General features: G+C 36.4%; 1 protein-coding gene across 5 annotated transcripts in view; it reads left to right on the top strand.

The window, feature by feature from the left end:
- The first annotated feature begins 855 nt into the window (after nt 1–855).
- STYX (serine/threonine/tyrosine interacting protein) overlaps nt 856–20,059 on the top strand; it is a 37,397-nt gene continuing 18,193 nt past the window's right edge. For 4 of the 5 annotated variants that reach the window (XR_006203813.1, XR_006203815.1, XR_006203814.1 and 1 more), the window contains exons 1-4: nt 868–1,334; nt 13,826–13,858; nt 15,352–15,405; nt 19,523–19,620. Coding sequence is in view for 2 of the 5 variants with exons in the window: in XM_042943251.1 (XP_042799185.1) it covers nt 1,278–1,334; nt 13,826–13,858; nt 15,352–15,405; nt 19,523–19,620 (242 nt within the window). In the remaining 3 variants the exon portion in view is untranslated. Of the gene's footprint in view, nt 1,335–13,825; nt 13,859–15,351; nt 15,406–19,522; nt 19,621–20,059 lie in introns of all 5 variants that reach the window. The other variant, XM_042943252.1, reaches the window with a different exon arrangement.

Below are 20,059 nucleotides of genomic sequence, written 5' to 3' on the forward strand. Positions count from 1 at the left end.
AAGGGCGTGTAGGTCAAATATGTGATTCTTTTAACCTTATTCATTGCAATTTGCAATTTAATGACTTTCTCACCTTTTTACTTTGGTTTATTTTTTGGTTATAAGAATCAGTTTGGTTTACAAATCTTGAAAGTTTAAGTATGGATTCTTCCGCTTCTAAGTTTGATATTCCTCGTGTTTAAATTAAATGGAGAACAGTATCTTCCTAGGCCCAGAGAAAGTATATACCTCACTTCTATTAACAATATAGTATTAACAGACTCAAACTCCTTTTTAAGATGAAAGCCATGTATTTTATTAATATATTTATATTATATATAATTAATATTTCAACATAAACTTAGCATTAAAGGGAGAGACCTTCAGTATGATGTGTAATTTACTGAGTGAGCTATCGGTTGTTTCTATTCCTTAGGATTTTCTATATGCCTTTGTTTCTTGAGATTTTGTCATAGTCCCAAGTATTCTTGAAAGCCCACCATTTCAATTTGCTTAAAAACCAAGGGTGTTTCATTTTCTGTGTAGCATAACACAGTTTTAAGATGAACTCTTCATTTATTACTCTTTCGGTTATAACCTCACCACAGATTGCGCAGGATTCTGAGGGGAGAAAATACAGTTTTCCTTTCGGATGCCAGTCTCTGGTGGCTAGGATGTTTGCCGGTTCTTACACTACAGATTTGCGTCCTCTCTGGGAAAGGTTAGAGCTGGTGCGTTTGGTCCCACTGCCTTTCCCAGGACCTTCAGTCGTTGCCCCCTCCTGCCGCAGCCCCATCTCCTCCACACCCGGTGAGCTTCGGCCGTTGCTCCTCCGAGGCCCCGCCCCCCGCGTCTGCGCTCTGGCGGAGGGGCGGGGCAGCGGCGCGCTGACACCTGGCGGCCGCGGGGGGCGGGCCGAAGGCAAGCGTGGGCTGGGATTGGCTGGGATAGCGAGGGGTGGGGAGGGGGGAAAGGAGGGGAGACGGTTGTAGGGCTCTTGCTAGTGCCCGAGCCTGTGCGGCCTGAGGGGCGCGGAGACTCAGGGGGAGGGAGACGGCAGCAGCATGGCGGCGGGGTATGAGCCGCCCAACCCTCCTCTTCCCCGCTGTCGCCGCCGTCGCCGCCGGAGTCGCTGGGACCCTTTAGTCTGCGTGTGTTAGTTGTAAGCCCGCTGCCCGCCCGTCAGCCCTCTGGCCCACCCGCCCTCCTCCCTATCTCTGTCACTGGCAGCCCGAGGGTCGGGCGGGCCGGATAAAACTCCCTCTCCCACCCCGCCCACAAGCCTCGGGGCCCGGACCATGGAGGACGTGAAGCTGGAGTTCCCCTCGCTCCCGCAGTGCAAAGAAGACGCCGAGGTGAGTTTGTCCAGTGACTGCCACGCACAGGCCTTCCCGTGCGGCTCTTCGGCCGCGGGGCGACCCCAGGCCCCAACCGTCGAAGTCCCCAAGCTCCACCGGAGCCCTGTTGCCTCCTGAGAACGTCCTGGGACCTTGGGGAGAAGCGTCACTCACCGAATTCCTTTGACCCTCCTGAGACCCCGGCGGAGGGGCTGGTGGGTCTATTCTGCTTAATTAAATGGGAAGGGCAAAATTAGTCCTTTCTCCCCCAGGCTCGGCGTTGAGGACTGACTTTGAGTAAGGTTCCCCTTTTTATTGGCAAGGCAGTACGAGGGTAATGTTTTAAATTTCAATTTGAGGGATATATTTGGTGTCATTCGCATGGGGGACACATGGTCCCACATGTGAGATAGATCTGGGGCCTGAGCTTTCCGAGTGCGCCTTCAAAAAGTTTTCCAAAGTAGTTGTTTGGTTTTGTTTTTTGGTATTTTTGAGGGAAAGCCGTGACCCGCAGAATAAAATGTCACAAAGCTAGCTCATTTCAATCTAAAAACTTCAATCATGAAACTTGCCCTTTGGAGGGGAGTTGTTACTGAGAATGAAATTGGTTTTAAACTGTCCTCCTGATTTCTGATTTGGGCTTCTTTTTACTCCACCTTATATCTTCTTTGACCAACGTTTGTATTGAGTTTTTTCCCCATCTATTGCTAGTTTAAAATACTTTCTGATGTTGCAGACTACTAAATTAGAATTTTCTGAAGACTAAATTAGTAAAAAAGACAAGGATACTCAGTTATGCCCTAGTAGGATCAAGATAGAAATTAAAATTTCTAGGTCTAAATATCTTAAAAATAATTGGAAAGTAAAACTTGTTAAGAAACCATTCAGTTTATACCAAATATTCATTTTTTTGAGTATCTTCATTTGGGGTTCACATGTGGAGGGATCCTTTGCTTGTGGTAGTGGTCTTTCAGAAATTCATATTTTAAGAGTAGACTCTTAAATAGGAAAAAAAAAGTTGAATTTAGGTTAGTCAAAAATGAATTTACACTTTTTTATTTGTTTAATATGGAATAATGTGAATGAGGAATATGCTTTTTGTCCTTAAAAATGATTCAGTGATTTCATCGTGAAAGCAACCTTAGAAATAACGTAGAACATTCTCTCTTTTCAGGTGAAGAGAGTGTAGTTTACTGAGAATAAGTGATATGCCAAGTTAACAGTAGCATAAGACACAGTTGAGAACCTTGGTCTCTTGGTTCCTAATTCGTTGTTTTTAATACACCTCAATTTTTCCCTGCTCTAATCTGAAAAATTCTAATTTAAAATGTTTGCAGACTTGAATTTAATCTTTTATTGTGTATATAATATGCCTTATCCCTGTAAAAATGATAGTCTTACTGGGAATATAGCTTTCTTTCCTGTGTAAGGACAGAAGTAATTCTTAAAGCCCAGTAGATAATGATGCAAATGTTACTTACTGAAAGCCAGTTCATGCCTTTTTACATAGCATTGGATGTTTGTTTTCTTTTGGTTGCAAGTGACAAAAACCAGCTCAGACTAGCTGAAGCGAAAAGAAACGTAGTTAAATCCAGAAAGGTGGGGATGCAGCTGGTCTCAGGGACTTCCTAGACAGTATTATGATGCATCAGAACTGCCTCGGCCCCTTATCAGTGCTTGTCTCTACTTTCGGCATTTCTGCCTTTACTCTGCCTTCTCTGCAGATACGGACTTTGACTGTCAGCTGTTCAAGGTCATACCCTTACAAAGCTTACACATTGAAGAACAACAATATGTGTAAGCTTCAGTATTTGAAGTCTAGAGGATTGGCCTAACCTAGGTCATGTGCCCATCCGTTGGATTAGTCCCTATAGCCAGAATGGAGAAAATACAATGAAGAGCCCAGTATATGACCTAGAATATACCCACTTGTGGCCAGGGGAGTGAAGTTTGTCATTGGTAGCCCTCCCACCAAAATCATAGGGGCATTTCCACAGGAGATGGAAGGTGCTTTCTGGGCAGACAGAACTAGAAATAACCATTAAATAGGGCATATAGTTACTCATGATAAACTAATAAAGCAGTGTTAATTTTCTAATTTGCCATGAAATATGTAAAGTATCAAATGGTCTTATGTAGTTATGATGATCAGCCAATAAGAGTGTTCTTCGACCTAGGAAGCATTTCATTGAAACCTAAATTACAGACCAAATGTTGCTTTAGTAAACATGGAATTCAAGTAGAGAGATTTTTATGCATGCACTTAATGATTGATGTGATCAAGCCATGACAGCTTGATGATCCTATCATCTCTGTAAGAATATTACTTCCTTGTTTCTTGAAACACTGGTCAGGGCATTCTTTTAGGACAATTCTAGCAAAAATTTAGCTGTGTTCAGATTGGTTTGGAAACAGATTGTCACTCCTTTGTTTAAACTTGGCTGTGATTTCCCATTGTTTTGAGGATGAAGTTCAAACCCTTAACTTTAAAAAAAAATTTTTTTAATGTTTATTTATTTTAGAGAGAGCACCAGAAGGGAAGGGGCAGAGAAAGGGGGGGGGGGGCAGAAGATCCAAAGTGGGCTCCACGCTGACAGTAGAGAGCCCAATTTGGGGCTTGAACTCAGGAGCTGTGAGATCATTACCTGAGCTGAAGTTGGAGGCTTAACTGACTGAGCCACCCAGGTGCCCAACCCTTAATTAACATCTGCAATGTTGTGTGTGATCTGGCATCTGCCCTTTTTTTTTTTTTTTTTTTTTTTGAGTTTGTTTATTTATTTTGGAGAGAGCACCAGTGAGGGAAGGGCAGAGAGCAGCGAGGGAGAGAGAAAGAATCCCAAGCAGGCTCCAGAGAGAGAGGGAGAAAAAGAATTCAAGCAGGCTCTGTGCTGTCAGTGCAGAGCCCTATGTGGGGCTCAATCTCAAGAACTGTGAGAACACAACCTGAGCTGGGAGCTTAACCTGCTGAGCCATCCAAGTGCCCCCTGCCTACCTTTCTAACCTTATAATGAGCTACTCTTCCTCTTGTTCCCTTCTCTGTTTGCCCTAGCCATGTTCATCTTCTCTCAGTTCTTGGGATGTTTTAGGCCCCACCCCCACCCCAGGACCTTTACATTTGCTATTACCCCTGCTCTGGCTGCCAACACTACACTTGCCCTCACCTAATTAACTATTTGCTTTTCGATTAGATCTCAATTTAGGTAACATTTTTTCAGAAAGACGTTCCCTGATTTTGCCAACTCCTCCTGTTCACAGCCCCCCCCCCCCCAATAGTTTAATCCTGCAGGTACACAATTCTCTGTAGCACTTGGTATTTTTATACCTTCCTTGTAACAGATATCATACTGATGGTTTTCCTTAATGTCTATTCTCCATATAGACTGAAAGTTTCCTAAGGGAGTTTATTCACCAAAATGTTCTTGCCTTATTCCCCACTGTTTCTTGCACTTACTCCCCACTGTTTCTTGCACTTACCACAGTGTCTGGTATATACCATAAGCTTAACAAATGTTGAATTAATATAAGAATCTTGGTTGGTTTTGATAGTAGAGTCTTGTGACAAGATTACAGTAGGTTTTTTTTTTTTTAGATGTGAAGAAGAGAGCAGCTTACACGACCAATTTTTAAATTAAAAAAAATTTTTTTTTACATTTATTTATTTTTGAGAGACAGAGCACAAGTGGAGGAGGGGCAGAGAGAGAAGGAGACACAGAATTGGAAGCAGGCTCCAGGCTCTGAGCTGTCAGCACAGAGCCCGACGTGGGGCTCGAACCCACAAACCGTGAGATCATGACCTGAGCTGAAGTCGGACGCTCAACCGACTGAGCCACCCAGGCACCCCACACTACCAATTTTTAAATAAATTAGTTGCATAGTTAGGGCTGTTGGTTTTATAATTCAATAATTGTTTTCTTTTCAGATAGAAAGTGTTATTTATTTCAGTTGCAATTTGGCAACTTAAATGTTACTCTTTCTGTTTTCTCTTTTGACTCCCATAGTACAGAATAAAAAATAGGAATTGCTTCATATTTCTGACTGAAGATCCTTTAAATTTAGAATGTTGCTGTTTAAACCTGACTATAGAGTAGAATTACTCAAGGGGCTTTTAAAAAATAACCATTCCTGGGCCCTATCATCACCTTCTCTGATTTAACTGATCTGAGATGGAACCAGATAATTCTAATGGCAGCTAGGTTTATGAGTAACTGACTTAAAATCATCTTACTTGAATGCCCTTCTGCCTCTCTATATCCCTTCAATATTTATTTATTTATGAGTGCACCTGCATTTATAATCTATTTTGGTATTTTTTTAAATGTTTTTATTTATTTTTGAGACAGAGAGAGACAGAGCATGAGCAGGGGAGGGGCAGAGAGAGAAGAAGACACAGAATCTGAAGCAGGCTCCAGGCTCTGAGCTGTCAGCACAGAGCCTGACGTGGGGCTCAAACTCACAGACTGTGAGATCATGACCTGAGCTGAATTTGGACGCTTAACTGACTGAGCCACCCAGGTGCCCCAATCTATTTTGGTATTTTTAAAGATTTTTTTAAATGTTTATTTTAGAGAGAAAGACAGAGGGTGAGTGGGGGAGGGGCAGAGAGAGAGGGAGACACAGAATCCAAAGCAGATTCCAGGCTCTGAGTTGTTAGTACAGAGCCCCACGCAGGGCTCGAACCCACAAACCGTGAGATCGTGGCCTGAGCCAAAGTTGGACGCTTAACTGACTGAGCCACCCAGGTGCCCTTATTTGGTATTTCTAAATGTTCTAGGTTTTAGCCAGCCTGATACATGTGCTGATAAGAATTAAGTTTTTATTTTATCTAATGGTTACAGCCTGTATCCTTTGCTGAGTTTATTTACTTACTTATTGATCTTTGAACATTTTTATAACATTTCCTACTCCCAACGTTCAATTTCTATCCCGTCAATGCAATTGTATAGCTCATGTAACTGCATTTGTATGAGAAGGAAGGAGAGAACCTGAAAGAAGTTTTAATATGCCGTACCTTCTAGGTCATATTGATGATTGAAGGATTTTCACTTGTGAATTAATTTTCACCAGAAGCATGATATATATCACAATTAGGGGTATTTTGGTTTAGCTGGGTTGCTTTGGTTTGAAAAATGTAGTTGGACTGCTTAACTAATCATCTGTGTTTGGGAAACCAATTCTACTAATTAACTATAGTAGTAATTCATAATAGATCATTGGGAATTTGCCCTATTACTACTGCCATATCTAAAAGATGGATTTTAGCAGCAGTGTGGGCAGGCTGAGATTAAGATTGAGTGTAATATAGGTTTGGTTGTAATATAAGATATGGTTAGAAACATGTTCAGACAGATGGATGTCTGGTAGAACAAGACAGTGAGCATGAATGACTTAAAATCTTGGTCTAGTATTCTAGAGGCATAGGCAGAATTGGTAGACAAGGCAGGATTAAGATTTGTTTTGCAGAGTAATAATCAGGACTAGGTAAACAAAGACGATAGGCGCTTGAGATCAAAATCTAATGCTAGCACTAGGAATAGTTAATGACATTTTCTGTGAGAGAAAGCCTTTTCGATTTCAAAGGATCCATACCTATTACAGCAAGTCTGATGGTCACAAAAGTAGGCTATGTGCTTATTTGTTAGGTGTATAGGAATAATTTTTCATTCTCTCCTGCTATACAACTTGTTTTTTACTCCTGTAATGTCTTCCTTATATAAATATAGCATACACGTTCCATTGTATACAACCTTTTGGAAGTTCAAAATTTCTTTGAAGCCTCTTGATTCACTTAAAACTTCAGGTAAATTTTGCACTCTGTCCCATATGGTCATGTTTGTTTTAGTATAAAAATATTTTAAAGTATAGTGAAGATACTTTTTCTCCAAAAAGAAAAATTTTCTTGGTAAAATTGATATATTCTAGAAGGAAGCACATTTATCCTGTGTCTTTGAGTGCCTTCTGACATGTTTATTGTGAGATATTCCCTGGAATATGTCCTCCTGTTTTTCTTTTTTCATGCATAATTTTTAGAGATTTCATTTGAGATAAACTCAAAAGTACACATTTCTTTAATCACTTTTCTTCTTTCTGGCAGCTCTGACAGGTTTCCTCAGGAAGATAAGGCTGTCAGACTAATCAAGAATCTTTTTTCTTTTTTTTAAGAAAGGGGAAAAAAGAAAGATCCATAGAATCTAGTGCCATATATCTCCAAAATGCCTGTCATGTACTTATGCTGTGGCAGGCACTATGCTCAGTGTTAGGGGTACCATGATGAAAATGACAGTCTTTGGCCTAAGTTCTTTAAAAACTTTTCAATATAAAAGGTTATAACATATTGGTAAGTTAAAGAAGCACATGAACATTCATGTGTTCAATGTACAAATTGATTACATTTCCCCCTCTCTTGGCTTGGAAATTACATACTTTATTTCTGTTAATCCCTATTTTAATAATATAATCATTTTATGTAGTCAATATTTGTTTGATTACTGTTTGCTATATAGTTCCTTCTTACATTGAGAGGCTGTTGGGTGTCAGTTTTTCTGGAGTCAGACTGCTTTAACTCAGTTACTTAGGCTCTGTACCTAAAGTAGAAATGAAAGATAGAGAAAACAATACCATTTCAAAAATATGTTTTGGAAGTTCCTTTAATAGGAGTCTACTGGTAGTAAACTCTCTGTTTTTGTTTGAATGGAATCAATCTTCTTTCTCACTCTTGTTCTTGAAAGATGATTTGCTGAGCATATATTCTAGGTTCACCATTATTTATTTCACTACTTTGAATGCATTATTCTTCAGTCGTTTATTCTTGCAGTTGAGAAGTCAAGGACAGTCTAATTGTCTCTTTTGTATTTAATATCTTGGTTTTGTTGCATGCTCTCTTTTCTTAAGTAGGAGTAAAATTTATACAGAGTGTAATGCACAAATATTAAGTCCACAATTCAGTAATTTTTATTAAATATATACACCAGTATAATCCTACTCTTATCAGGATATATACCAGTTCTATTAGTGTAGAAAGTTATTTCATGTTCATTTCCAGGCAATCCCTACCCTGCTCCACAATAGGCATTGAATAATATGATTTCTGTAACCATAGTTTAATCTGTTCTTGAACTTTAAATAGAATCGTGTAAAGTGGACTCTTTTGTTTATGGCTTTTTTAATTTAACATAATATGTGTGAAATTCACCTATGTTGTACTTATGGGTAGTAGTAGATTTTTTATTGCTGAATAATATTTCATTGTATGAATATACAGTAGACATTTGGGTTTTTTGGAGTTAATGATGGATAAAGGTGCTTTAAATAGTCTTGTGTAAGTCTTTTTGTGGAGATATGTTTTTATTTCTCTTTGTTAAATCCTAGGAGTGGAATTGCTAGATTATAGGGTAGCTGTATGTTTATCATTTCATTTTACACTCCAGTTAGCAATGTTTGAGACTCCTAGTTGCTCCACGTCATCACTAACATTTGGTGTTGTGTTTTTAACTTTAGCCATTAGTGGTTATGTAGTGGTATCTTGTGCTTTTAATTTGAATTTCCCTAATGACCAGTGATGTTGAGCACCTTTGTGTGCACTGTTGGCCATTTATATACCTTCCATGGTGGGATGTCTGTTCAGTTCTTTTCCCATTTAAAAAATTGGGTTGTCACTTTATTGTTGATGCAATATTTATGTATTTTGGATATACGTCTTTTGTTGGGTATATAAATTACAAATATTTTCTTTCAGTTTGTGGCTTGCTTTTTTGTTTTGTTAGCAATGTATTTCATTGAGCAGAAGTTTTTAATTTTCATGAAATCGAATTTATCAAAATTTTTTTCCTTTATGCTTAGTATCTTTTGTGCCCTCTTTAAGACATCGTTGCTTTTCCCAAAGTTGCAAAGATATTCTGTTTTCTTCTAGAAGTTTTATCATTTTTGCATTTATATTTATACACATACACCTTTTTTTCCCCCATTTATTCAACAAATATGTATTGAGTGCATACTGTGTGCCAGGCACTGTCATCAAATGTTGGGAATACATACAACAGTGAAGACAAGATGTTTGTATGTGAGGAGGGTTTAGAGTGGGAGGTGATGAGGGGTCAGGATCAAGATTTATTTTATTTTCTAGATATTTGTCTAATTGTTCCAACACCATTTGTTGAAAGATTTTTTTTTTTCTACATTGAAATGCCTTGTTATCTTTCAGGAAAATTAATTGAGTGCATATATGAAGGTCTTTTGGACTCTGTTCTTTTCCATTTCTCTCTTTGCTTTTAGTGTGGAAAAAGAATTTCTTCTCTTTATGTGTGGTGTGCTCTATTTAACTTTGTATTTCTTTCCTTTATCTTGCTTGGGAATTGTGGAGCTACTTATTTCTGAGGTGTGGTGTCTTTAACCAGTTTTGGACAATTCTTATTAATATCTTGTGTAATTTTTTTTTTTTAATTTTTTTTTAACGTTTTATTTATTTTTGAGACCGAGAGAGACAGAGCATGAACAGGGGAGGGTCAGCGAGAGAGAGACACAGAATCTGAAACAGGCTCCAGGCTCTGAGCTGTCAGCACAGAGCCCGACGCGGGGCTCGAACTCACGGACCGCGAGATCATGACCTGAGCCGAAGTCGGCCGCCCAACCAACTGAGCCACCCAGGCGCCCCAGTATCTTGTGTAATATTATCTCTCCTTTATTTTCTCTCCCTTCTGGAACTTAGATTTTATGGAAGTTAGACTTCTTAATTCAATCTTAATAAGTCTATTAACTGATCATATTTTCCAACACTGAATTTAGATCATTTTTTCAATTCTATTTTCCAGTTCACAAGTTCTCTCTTTGTCTACTGTTTAGTCTATCCACTGATTTTATTTATTTATTTATTTATTTATTTATTTAATGTTTTATTTTTATTTTTGAGGGAGAGAGAGACAGAACACGAGTGGGGGAGTGTCAGAGAGGAGACAGAATCCAAAGTAGGCTCCAGGCTCTGAGCTGTTAGCACAGAGCCCCACGTGGGGCTCAAACCCATAAGCCCTGAGCTATGAACTGAGCCGAAGTCTGCTGCTTAAACCAGTATTTTCCTCCTCTTAAAATTTGATTCTTAATTGTGAGCTCATTGGAATCCATCTCTGTGAATTATTTCTGATCTAGGTTTAGGGTATGCTTCTCCAGAGAGAAAATGCATTTGTTTTTTCCAAGAACCCATGGACATGATCTACCCAGGACCACTTGACATTCAATTTTCACTTGACCTCACAAAAATAATTGAATTCTAATGCCAAAGTTGAGCAAAGGCCAGGTTGTGGCCACCACTACTACCACATTCTACTCAGAGCCAAAGCTCAGAAAGGCAAAGGTACTCATTTTCTGGGGATGAGGTGAGTCATCCCCCACCCTCCCTGCCAACCTCCCCAGTTTATCATTCACTGAGAGTGTTGCCTTTTGGGTGTTTCTCATTTACTGAGAAACACTCTCATTTACTGAGAGTGTTTATCCACTGAGAGTGTTGCTTTTTGGTGTTGATCTGACTTCCCTCTTGATCAGGTCCTAGGCTCTGTCTTATGTCTCACATATACAGTGTCATTTAAATTAAGGCCATGGTGAGGATGTGGAACAGCTAGAACTCCCATATGTTGCTGGTGAGAGTGTAAATTGGTTTTGGAAAACTTTTGATAGTGTCTAGTAAAGCCAAAAATAGGCCTACTCTGTGACCTAGTAATTCCATTGCTACTTTTTTTTTTTTAAAGATTTAATTTTTTAAGTAATCTATACACCCAATGTGGAGCTTGAACTCACAACCCCAAGATCAAGAGTCACATGCTCTTCTGACTGAGCCAGCCAGGTGCTCCTCCATTGTTACTTTTATATCCAAGAGAAAGACATGCATGTGTGTATCAAGGGGAACATAAAATAATTTTCATAGCACCTTTATTCTTATTTGCCCAAACCCTGAAGCTACTTAAATCTCCACCAACAGGATAATGAGTAAATTGTGGAATATTCATACAATAGTATACTGCACAGCAATAAAAAGGACCAAACTACTAACATATGCAACATGGATAAATCTCACAGGCATTAGGTTGAGTGAAAGAAGCCAGACATAAAATAGTACTGTTGTGATTCCATTTATATTTGGTTCAAGAATAGCTAAAACTAATCTATATTGGTAGAAGTCAGTGGTCACCTCTGAAAGAGAGGGTTTTGACTGAGAAGAGAAAGGAGGGAACTTCTGGGATAACAGAAATCTTGATCTGGATGGTGATTACAAGGATATATTGCTTGTAAAAATTCATTGAGCTCTACGTTCATATTTGGGCATTTTAACACTTCATTCTGTGTTCTTTTATACTCCCATTTTAAAAGAACAAAGGTAATAAGGCCATGAAAGATCAGTAGATCCTCTCAGGATATGGCTTCTCAGGTTTATAGTCTATTTCTGCTACATTGCCAAGATCCATTTTCAACATGTAAAACAAAAAATACTTAGTTTCTCCTCTTTATTAAAAAAAAAAAAATTGCTGGCTGTCATTGCAGGAGTACTATTCTGTCTTTTCTGTAGCCAGACTCAAGAAGTTTGCTGCTTGGGGTACATTAAATTGAACACAACCCAAGGAAGTGTTGAAAGCAAAGAGTTTTTATTACTTGTCGCAGGTGAGGAGACAGGGAAATGGCTCTCAAAGCACTGTCTCCCCTTGGGGTTCATGCATGAAGCTTTTGTTCAGTGTGCTAGGAAACAGAGCCAGGATGCTTGATACATTAAGGAACTTACATATATTTTGTTACCTAGGCTCTTGGGTTCAACTTTGCCTGCTTAAGTATGTCAACATACTAGTGCATACATTGTATGTTCAAAAAATGGTTGGAGAACCTTGCCCATAGGAGATCTTAGTCTTATAATGAGCTAAAGGTAACTTTAAGGGCAACTCAGGGCACTTCTACATAGGTCAAAAGCTCCAAACTGGGTCAAACTGGCTCAAACTGGCTCATGCAAGGAGGTAACTCTGGTGGAACACCTAGCCATAGCTGCTTGTTCTGCAAAACACCACATTCTTTCCTGCTTTCCTTGCTTTTCCCTCTTCTCCCTCCTCCCATCTGCTGATAGCTTGCCAGCCCTCTGATAGGGGTAATTCCCCATTGCATCCTAGCTAAGATGGAATTCCATTACAGGTATATAATATTTCTACCTTATGTGTTAAAAATACTTTTCTAATTTAGAAGAGCTAGGTGAAGGGTAAGGGGAATTCCTTGCACTATTTTTAACTTTTCTGTAGTCCTAAAATTATTTAAAAATGAAAAAGGTTTTTTATCTGTTTAAATGAATGTTTAAATGAAGTGTATTTGACATAGCGTTATATTAGTTTCAGGTGTATTACATTGTGATTGGACATTTCTGTATTTTTAAGTAATCTCTACACTCAGTGTGGGGCTTAAATTTACAGCCCCTTGATCAAGAGTCTCATACGCTACCAACTGAGCCAGCAAGGGACCCCTGGACAGTTCTGTACATTACGCAGTGCTCACATTGATAAATGTAGTTAACTTCTGTCACCATACAAAGTTATTCCAAATTATTGACTATCTTCCCTATGCTGTACTTTTCAACTCCATAACTTATTTTATAACTGGAAGCTTATACCCTTTGATCCCTTTCATCTGAAAATAAAAGTTGTGTTGTTGGTTTTTTTTTAAAGCTTTTCCAGTTTTAACTTTAGGAAGCTCATTTCTATTTATAATTTTGAGTTTTAAGCAGTCAGGTTAGAAACTTGGAATGCAGTCCATTTACAAATGAGGATTTGATTCTTTATCATATCAGTTCACTGGAATTGCTTTTTTCTTGTCCCAAATTTTAAAATGTTTTCTGTCTTTTGCCATTGGCATTTTGCATTATTTTCCAACTTGTTTATATTGATCTGCATTCCAAAAAACAGGATGAATTCTTTACTTCCATGAAATGTATATTTAAAAGGAATTGAACTGAAAGAATCTTAAGATGAAGTAAGGTATGCGAAAGCCTGTTTGATAAGCATCTAGAGGTTTAGATCAGGGATGGCAAATACCTATTACTTAACACTCTTTGAGTCCATTGCAGATACTGCTCATTGATCAGAGTACTCATCTTCCAGAGTCTTTGCTCACAGTGTTTTAGCTATCTACTGTCAGTTGATTAGAGTTAACTGAATGACAAAAAGCTATTTGACATTTCTGACTCGGTGGATCAGTTTTTGGGAGAAATTTCTGGAATATCCGTTCTTTTAGTTAATGAGCTATTCTATCCGTTGTATGAAGTAACATAATCATAATTTTGGAAGCCCAGTTACCTAAAGAATACCTTAATCGTTGTTTCTTGCACTTAAATTTTTAGGTGTTTGTGAAGCCAATTGAATCTATTCATAGAATATTAAGTATAATGTATTTTTTTTTTTTAATCCATACACTTGTATGTCACATCTTAAACTTTTAATTGGGTAACATTTTTCATAATGTTATTTATTTTTATTCTTGGGTTTTCTTTCTATTTTAAGGAATGGACCTACCCTATGAGACGAGAGATGCAGGTAAGATAACCTTTTTGTTTATTCAGGCCAGTCCATATTATTATTATCATCAAATAACTGATTTCACAAAGGATTTAAGACCTGTTGGCTCATGATCTGTAGGTTCCTCATTGAGTATTTAAAAAATCAACATATTTAAAGGTTAACATTAAAAAATGGGAAATGAATTGTTGCCTTTCTTCCTTATAGTAGAATCATGGTTATATATATATATATACACACACACATATACATACTTATATGTATGTATATACATATAAATGTAAATATACATATATATATTACCATGATTCTACTATATACATACATACATGTATGTATATATATGTGCTGAGTCACTGTTTTTCCTTATCTGAAAAATTGGATACAATATTTATATTTCTGTTGAAAACAGTTTGCTTTCTGTGTTTGGCTAGTTTAGACAAGTCTATAAGATTTGACTATAAAGCAAATCACTCTTGAGTAATTGTTCCTCTTTGTGTCTGATTTCCAGACACAACTTCCATAATGAAGTCCTCCAGAAGACTGATTTGAATACTCCAAATGTGGAATAATAAAGTGATAGCTAACCTTCATAGCAGTTTGTTTTTCTTTTGCATTTGTTACTTACAGTCACTCTGCTAGCCCTAGAATCAAGCAGTGTCTCCTGTTCCTAGAAATACCTTGACTTTTAAAAATATGTTTCCTTTTTCTATTAGTGAAAATTCTCTTTTAAAAAATATCTTAGTACCTATGAAGCATTTACTTGGTGCTATGGGAAATGCAAAGGTGAGTAAAATGTAATTTGTGCCCACAAGAAGCTGATAGGAGAAATCAGACCTTTACGAAAATAATTATGATGTTTCATAGAAGAGAACTACAGAATTATACTGTATTATTATCTAGGCTATGGTATAGGTCAACTAAAATCTTTCTATATTGAATTCACATAGAAAAATTTTAATCTAGTATTTGGAAAGTATTTAAATTGCTGAAACTGTCAATAGGCAAGCAGTTGATATTGGTCTTTTTTAAACTTTGCAAGAATACTTTTATTAACTGAAGGAAACAGTTCTAATCTTCTTGTATCTTGTGCTACTTTTGATTTGGCTGAATAAGGTTTTGTGTAATTCCAAAGGGGTAATTTTTCTTTATGTCTACTTTATTTCTAGAGTAGAGAATATAAGTAAAATAAGAGATGTGTTATTAATCTAAAAGCCAGTCATACAATATGCTAATTTTATCCAAACTGCTTATAAAAAGCACTGTGGAAGTTCAAATATCTGACTTTTCAGAACTGTATTTAAACTTTAAATGTTTCGTTTGATATATAAAGCAAATCTGCATTTCTCTTCCTGGTCTTCGCTCAGTGTGACTAGGGAATATTCCCTAGATAGCAAGCTTTTTAATAAATTATTATAACAACTATGAAAACTCCACAAGTCCATTTATGTGGTACATAGTTTGTGTATATTTAAATTGTTGATGGTAAATATCTCAATTTTTTTTTCTAGGAAATTTTACCTGGATTGTTTTTAGGCCCATATTCTTCTGCCATGAAAAGCAAGGTATGAATTTTAGATTAAGTTCATCAAGAGACTTTATTAACCAGCTTTTTTGGAATAAATTTTTTTAGTTGTAAGAGAGAAGGTCCACAAATATTGCATGTCACTCTGGAGTACCTGCCTCTTTCCAAATTTTACTGTACCAGTGATTCTCAAATATTTCATCATAAATCACAAATGAGCTTTTCTGTATTAGTTTTTTCATGAATCCATGTGTTTGAAAGATTTACCAATTGATAATTGACCTTTACCCTCTAAAAGATTAGGTATCTGTCATTGCTAATCATATCTCTGAACAGTGAGATAGAATTAAAGCCCAAAATAAGTGTATTTAACATTTTAGTTTATCTTTCCTTATCAAGGGTAAATGTGTGTATATGTGCATGTGTATGCACGTGTTTTAATTGGTAAAATCTTATTTCTGTTTTTCCAAACTTTAGAGACCTAGATGCTCCAGGTTGTAAAGTATTATACCACATATATGTCTCTTGTCTCCTATATAGTCAAACTGAAATGGATTTCTTTAGTTACACATTTAACATGGTAGATTCTTTTTTTTTTTTTTAATTTTTAATTTATTGATTTTTTTAGATTCATTTTAATATATGTAGCAATTTGCCACTTACTAGGGGATTCAGTCTTAGGAATTATGACAGTGCTACTAATTTGCTTTGAGTTATAATGTGAAACAGTGTATCACAAATGTTTTCTCTAATACCTTATTTTGAAGTCACTATTCTTGTGTATGATACCTACTCTACCTATGGTAAGTTTTGTAAAAAAAAATTTGTAGAATTTTTTTTTCTTTTTTCTTTTTGTTTCGTTTTGGAGACAGAGTGTGAGAGTTGGGGAGAGAGAGAGAATCTCAATCCGGCTCCACGCTCAGTACACAGCCCGACGCAGGGCTCAATCCCATGACCTTGGGATCATGACCTGAGCTGAAATCAAAAGTAGGATGCTCAACCGACTTAGCCACCCAGGTGCCTGCAAAACTGTAGAATTTTTAAATCTAATGATTTAATTTAATGTATTTATGAATTTTGGGTGGGTGGGAGTTTTTTTTGTTTTGTTTTGTTTTTTAATGTTAGTTTATTTTTGATAGAGATAAAGGATGAGCAGGGTAGGGGCAGAGAGAAGGGGAGACACAGAATCAGAAGCAGGCTCCAGGCTCCAGCTGTCAGCACAGAGTGCAATGCAGGATGTCGAACCCACAAACCATGAGATCATGACCTGAGCTGAAGTTGGGCGCTTAACCAACTGAGCCACCCAGTTGCCCTTTGATTGGGAGTTTTTTTAGAGTTAGAGTCATTTCTTTGAAACTGGAAGGCTTTTTGACTATTGAGGCATATATAAGAGTAAACCTAGTTTTGATGGTCTACAGCTGGGTTGGAAAGGCACAGTGTTGCTTAAAAAAAAAAAAAGTACTAAGGAAAGGATAGAGTAGTTAACTATAGACTTAACTGATTTACTTAAGACAAACAAAAGCCAAATAATGTAGTATTCACAAAATAGTATTCACAAAAATTGTTAGATTACTTTTTGTATTCCCACAGCATTTTATAAATATATCTATTATAGTATTTGTCACATGAAATTATTTGTTTATAGATTTCCTCAAAACCTCTTTACCATCGCCTTCACCATGGTCTAATTATTAGACTGAGGAAAAGTTTCTATGGCGAAATTTGATTATTTCTCATTTTGAATCACCATAGAACAGCTTGTCTTCCTTTTCATACCATCATCCTAAAAATATGTAACAACAACAAATAATAACAGAGATAAATCTTAGGGAATAAACTCCCTTTCTAATACTTGTTTAGTTAAGCTTATCTTTTATTACATTCAAATACAGTTTTAATAAAAGGGACAAATTGGGGCTCCTGGGTGGCTCAGTCAGTTAAGTCTGACTTCGGCTCAGGTCATGATCTCGTGGTTTGTGAGTTTGAGCCCCTGAGCATCAGGTTCTGTGCTGACAGCTCGGAGCCTAGCGCTTGCTTCAAATTGTGTCTCCCTCTCTCTCTGCCCCTCTCCTGCTCATACTCTGTTTCTGTCTTTCAAAAATAAATAAATGTTAAAAAAATTTTTTTGAAAAGGGACAAATTTAGGCTTTTTGTCAGTAGTGAATTGTTTCTTTTTATACAATTTTTTCTGTAGTTTGTAGGTATGAGTAAGTCATAATTTGCTTTATATAAATGAAAATCCATTGGAAAGTAAAAGTATTCTGTATGCTATTACATTTGGGTCCTATTTTGTTAAGGTTTTTTTTTTTTTTTTTTTTTTTTTTTTACTTAGTAATAGTTTAATGTGCCTTCAATATTTGTGTTAAAGCAGATTTTTATCCATAGTTATATATATCTTCCTGTGATTTCTCACATTAATAAAGTATCTTTATATATCACAGATCAAGTATAAAGAATGGATATTGAATACATTTTGACAGTTTAGTAAATGTGAATATGAAACATTGATTAAATATTAATCCTACCAAGTGTTTACCTCCCTTCTTTTAACTCAGGGTACACTCAGGAAATACAAAGATAATTAAACTCTATCTAATATATGCCAGACATCAGAACATTTGCTGCAAAAATTAACATTTTAAACTTTTGAAAGCCATATTTTCTTAGCTCAGGCTGCTGTAATAAAATACTATAGACCAATGGCTTAAACATCAGACATTTATTTCTTGTGGTTGAAGTGGCTGGGAAATCTGAAATCAGGGTGCCAACATGGTTAGGTTTTGGTAAGGGCCCTCTTCCTAGCTTGCAGATGGCTGCATTCTTGCTGTATCTTTACATGGCAGAGAGACAAAGTCCTGATGGCTGTTCCTTTTTTCAGGGCACTAATTCCATCATGTGGGCTTTACCCACATGACCTCATCTAAATCTCTGATTACCTTCCAAAGGCCCTATCTCCTAATACCACCTTGGAAGTTAGGACTTCAACATACAGATTTTAGGGAGATACAAACATTCAGTCCATAACAAATATAAATTATTCTTTGACTTCTCTGATGGATTATTAGTATTATTGTTCTGGACTATTTAATGCAGAAAGTGGGAATTAAATATATGAGCGTAAGCTGAAAAGTTTCATAGAAAACTCAAAATTATGAATTCTGATTCCTCATGCCAGCATGATTTGTTAAATATATTTAACAAACATATAGTTGTTGAACAGTTAATATTTTCAAGGCACTGTTATACATACTTAATATGAATCTGTGAACAAAATCATAGTTCTCTTGGAATTTACATTCTATTAAAATAACACGTATATGTATTATGCCACATATAGTATATGTATATAACATGTTATATTAAATGTTAATGTATTTAATATATTAAATTGCTTTGAATGTCACATTAAATTGCTTTAAATGTATAGCCAAAAGACACCACAGAATATATCATTTGGAGTTGCCAGTTAACTTGAGAAAAATTTTTAAACTGAAACTTTAGTCTGTGAACTGTATATGTTAATTCTGGCTTGTATCAGAAAAAGTGTACTGAAAGAGGCAGGGAGATTTGGGCCCTGGTATTCCAATTAACTATGTCAGTGATGTTCAATAATTGTTTATGTCTTAGCAGTCCCTTCTAAAGAATAAAGTTTGTAGTCAGTATATGTAATTACCATTTACTGAACGCCTGCCATGTGCCCCAGGCACTGTGCCAAATTCCTTACATATATTATCTTATGTAATTCATCTAACCACTCAGTGGAAAGGTTAGTACCGAACCACAGAGCTCAGGTCATTAGCAGAGCTGGAAGATAGAGGTTGGGATTCTCATGACTAAAAGCCTTTAACCACTATATAGTATTGTTTACCAAATAAATGATCTTTAAGGTCTCAACAAGCCCTAAAATTATGGATGTAAAATAATCTTATTAGCCTTTTGAGCTTATGTAGTATATATTAATCTTAAATCATTGAAATATTTTACCGATCACTTCAGGTAAATTATTGTAAAATTAGCTTTAATACCCTGTGCCTAAAGTTCAGATGTGGCTATGTAATTTTAATGTTCAGTCCTGTGTATTTCAGACACCTGTGTTACAGCAAGGCGATGTTTTGTATTTTAAACTATTTCTCTCCCTTGTCCCTCTCTTTTTATAGCTACCTATTCTACAGAAATATGGAATAACCCATATAATATGCATAAGACAAAATATTGAAGCAAACTTTGTTAAACCAAACTTTCAACAATTATTTAGGTAAGAATTATGGTTGTGATGTATTAAAATGTTATGGGTAGCAAACATGTATTTTTATTTCAAGTTAATTTTATTATAGCAGACTTCTGTACATATCTGTTTTATAAGGATGCTCATCTAGGTATATCATTTAAAAAATAAACTTCTTTAAATTCTTAAATAAGTAACTAAATCATATAATGCAGAATTTTAAAGATTCAAAAGCATGTATAGTATACTGAAAAGTTTCCCTATCCTTATCCCTTAGATAGCCAGTTCCCCTCTAGAAGCATTCACTGTTACTCTTTGAGTATCCTTCCAGGATTATGTTGTATATACAAACAGTCCTACAGATAAACTTTTATTTTTTACACTGGCTTAAAGATTTTTTTTTTTTAATTTACTTTTAGAGATTGCTTCATATCATTACTTAGAGAGCTGCACTGATTTTTTAAATTTT

Source organism: Panthera leo, chromosome B3 (assembly GCF_018350215.1).
Source record: "Panthera leo isolate Ple1 chromosome B3, P.leo_Ple1_pat1.1, whole genome shotgun sequence".
In the NCBI taxonomy this organism is placed as follows: domain Eukaryota; kingdom Metazoa; phylum Chordata; class Mammalia; order Carnivora; family Felidae; genus Panthera; species Panthera leo.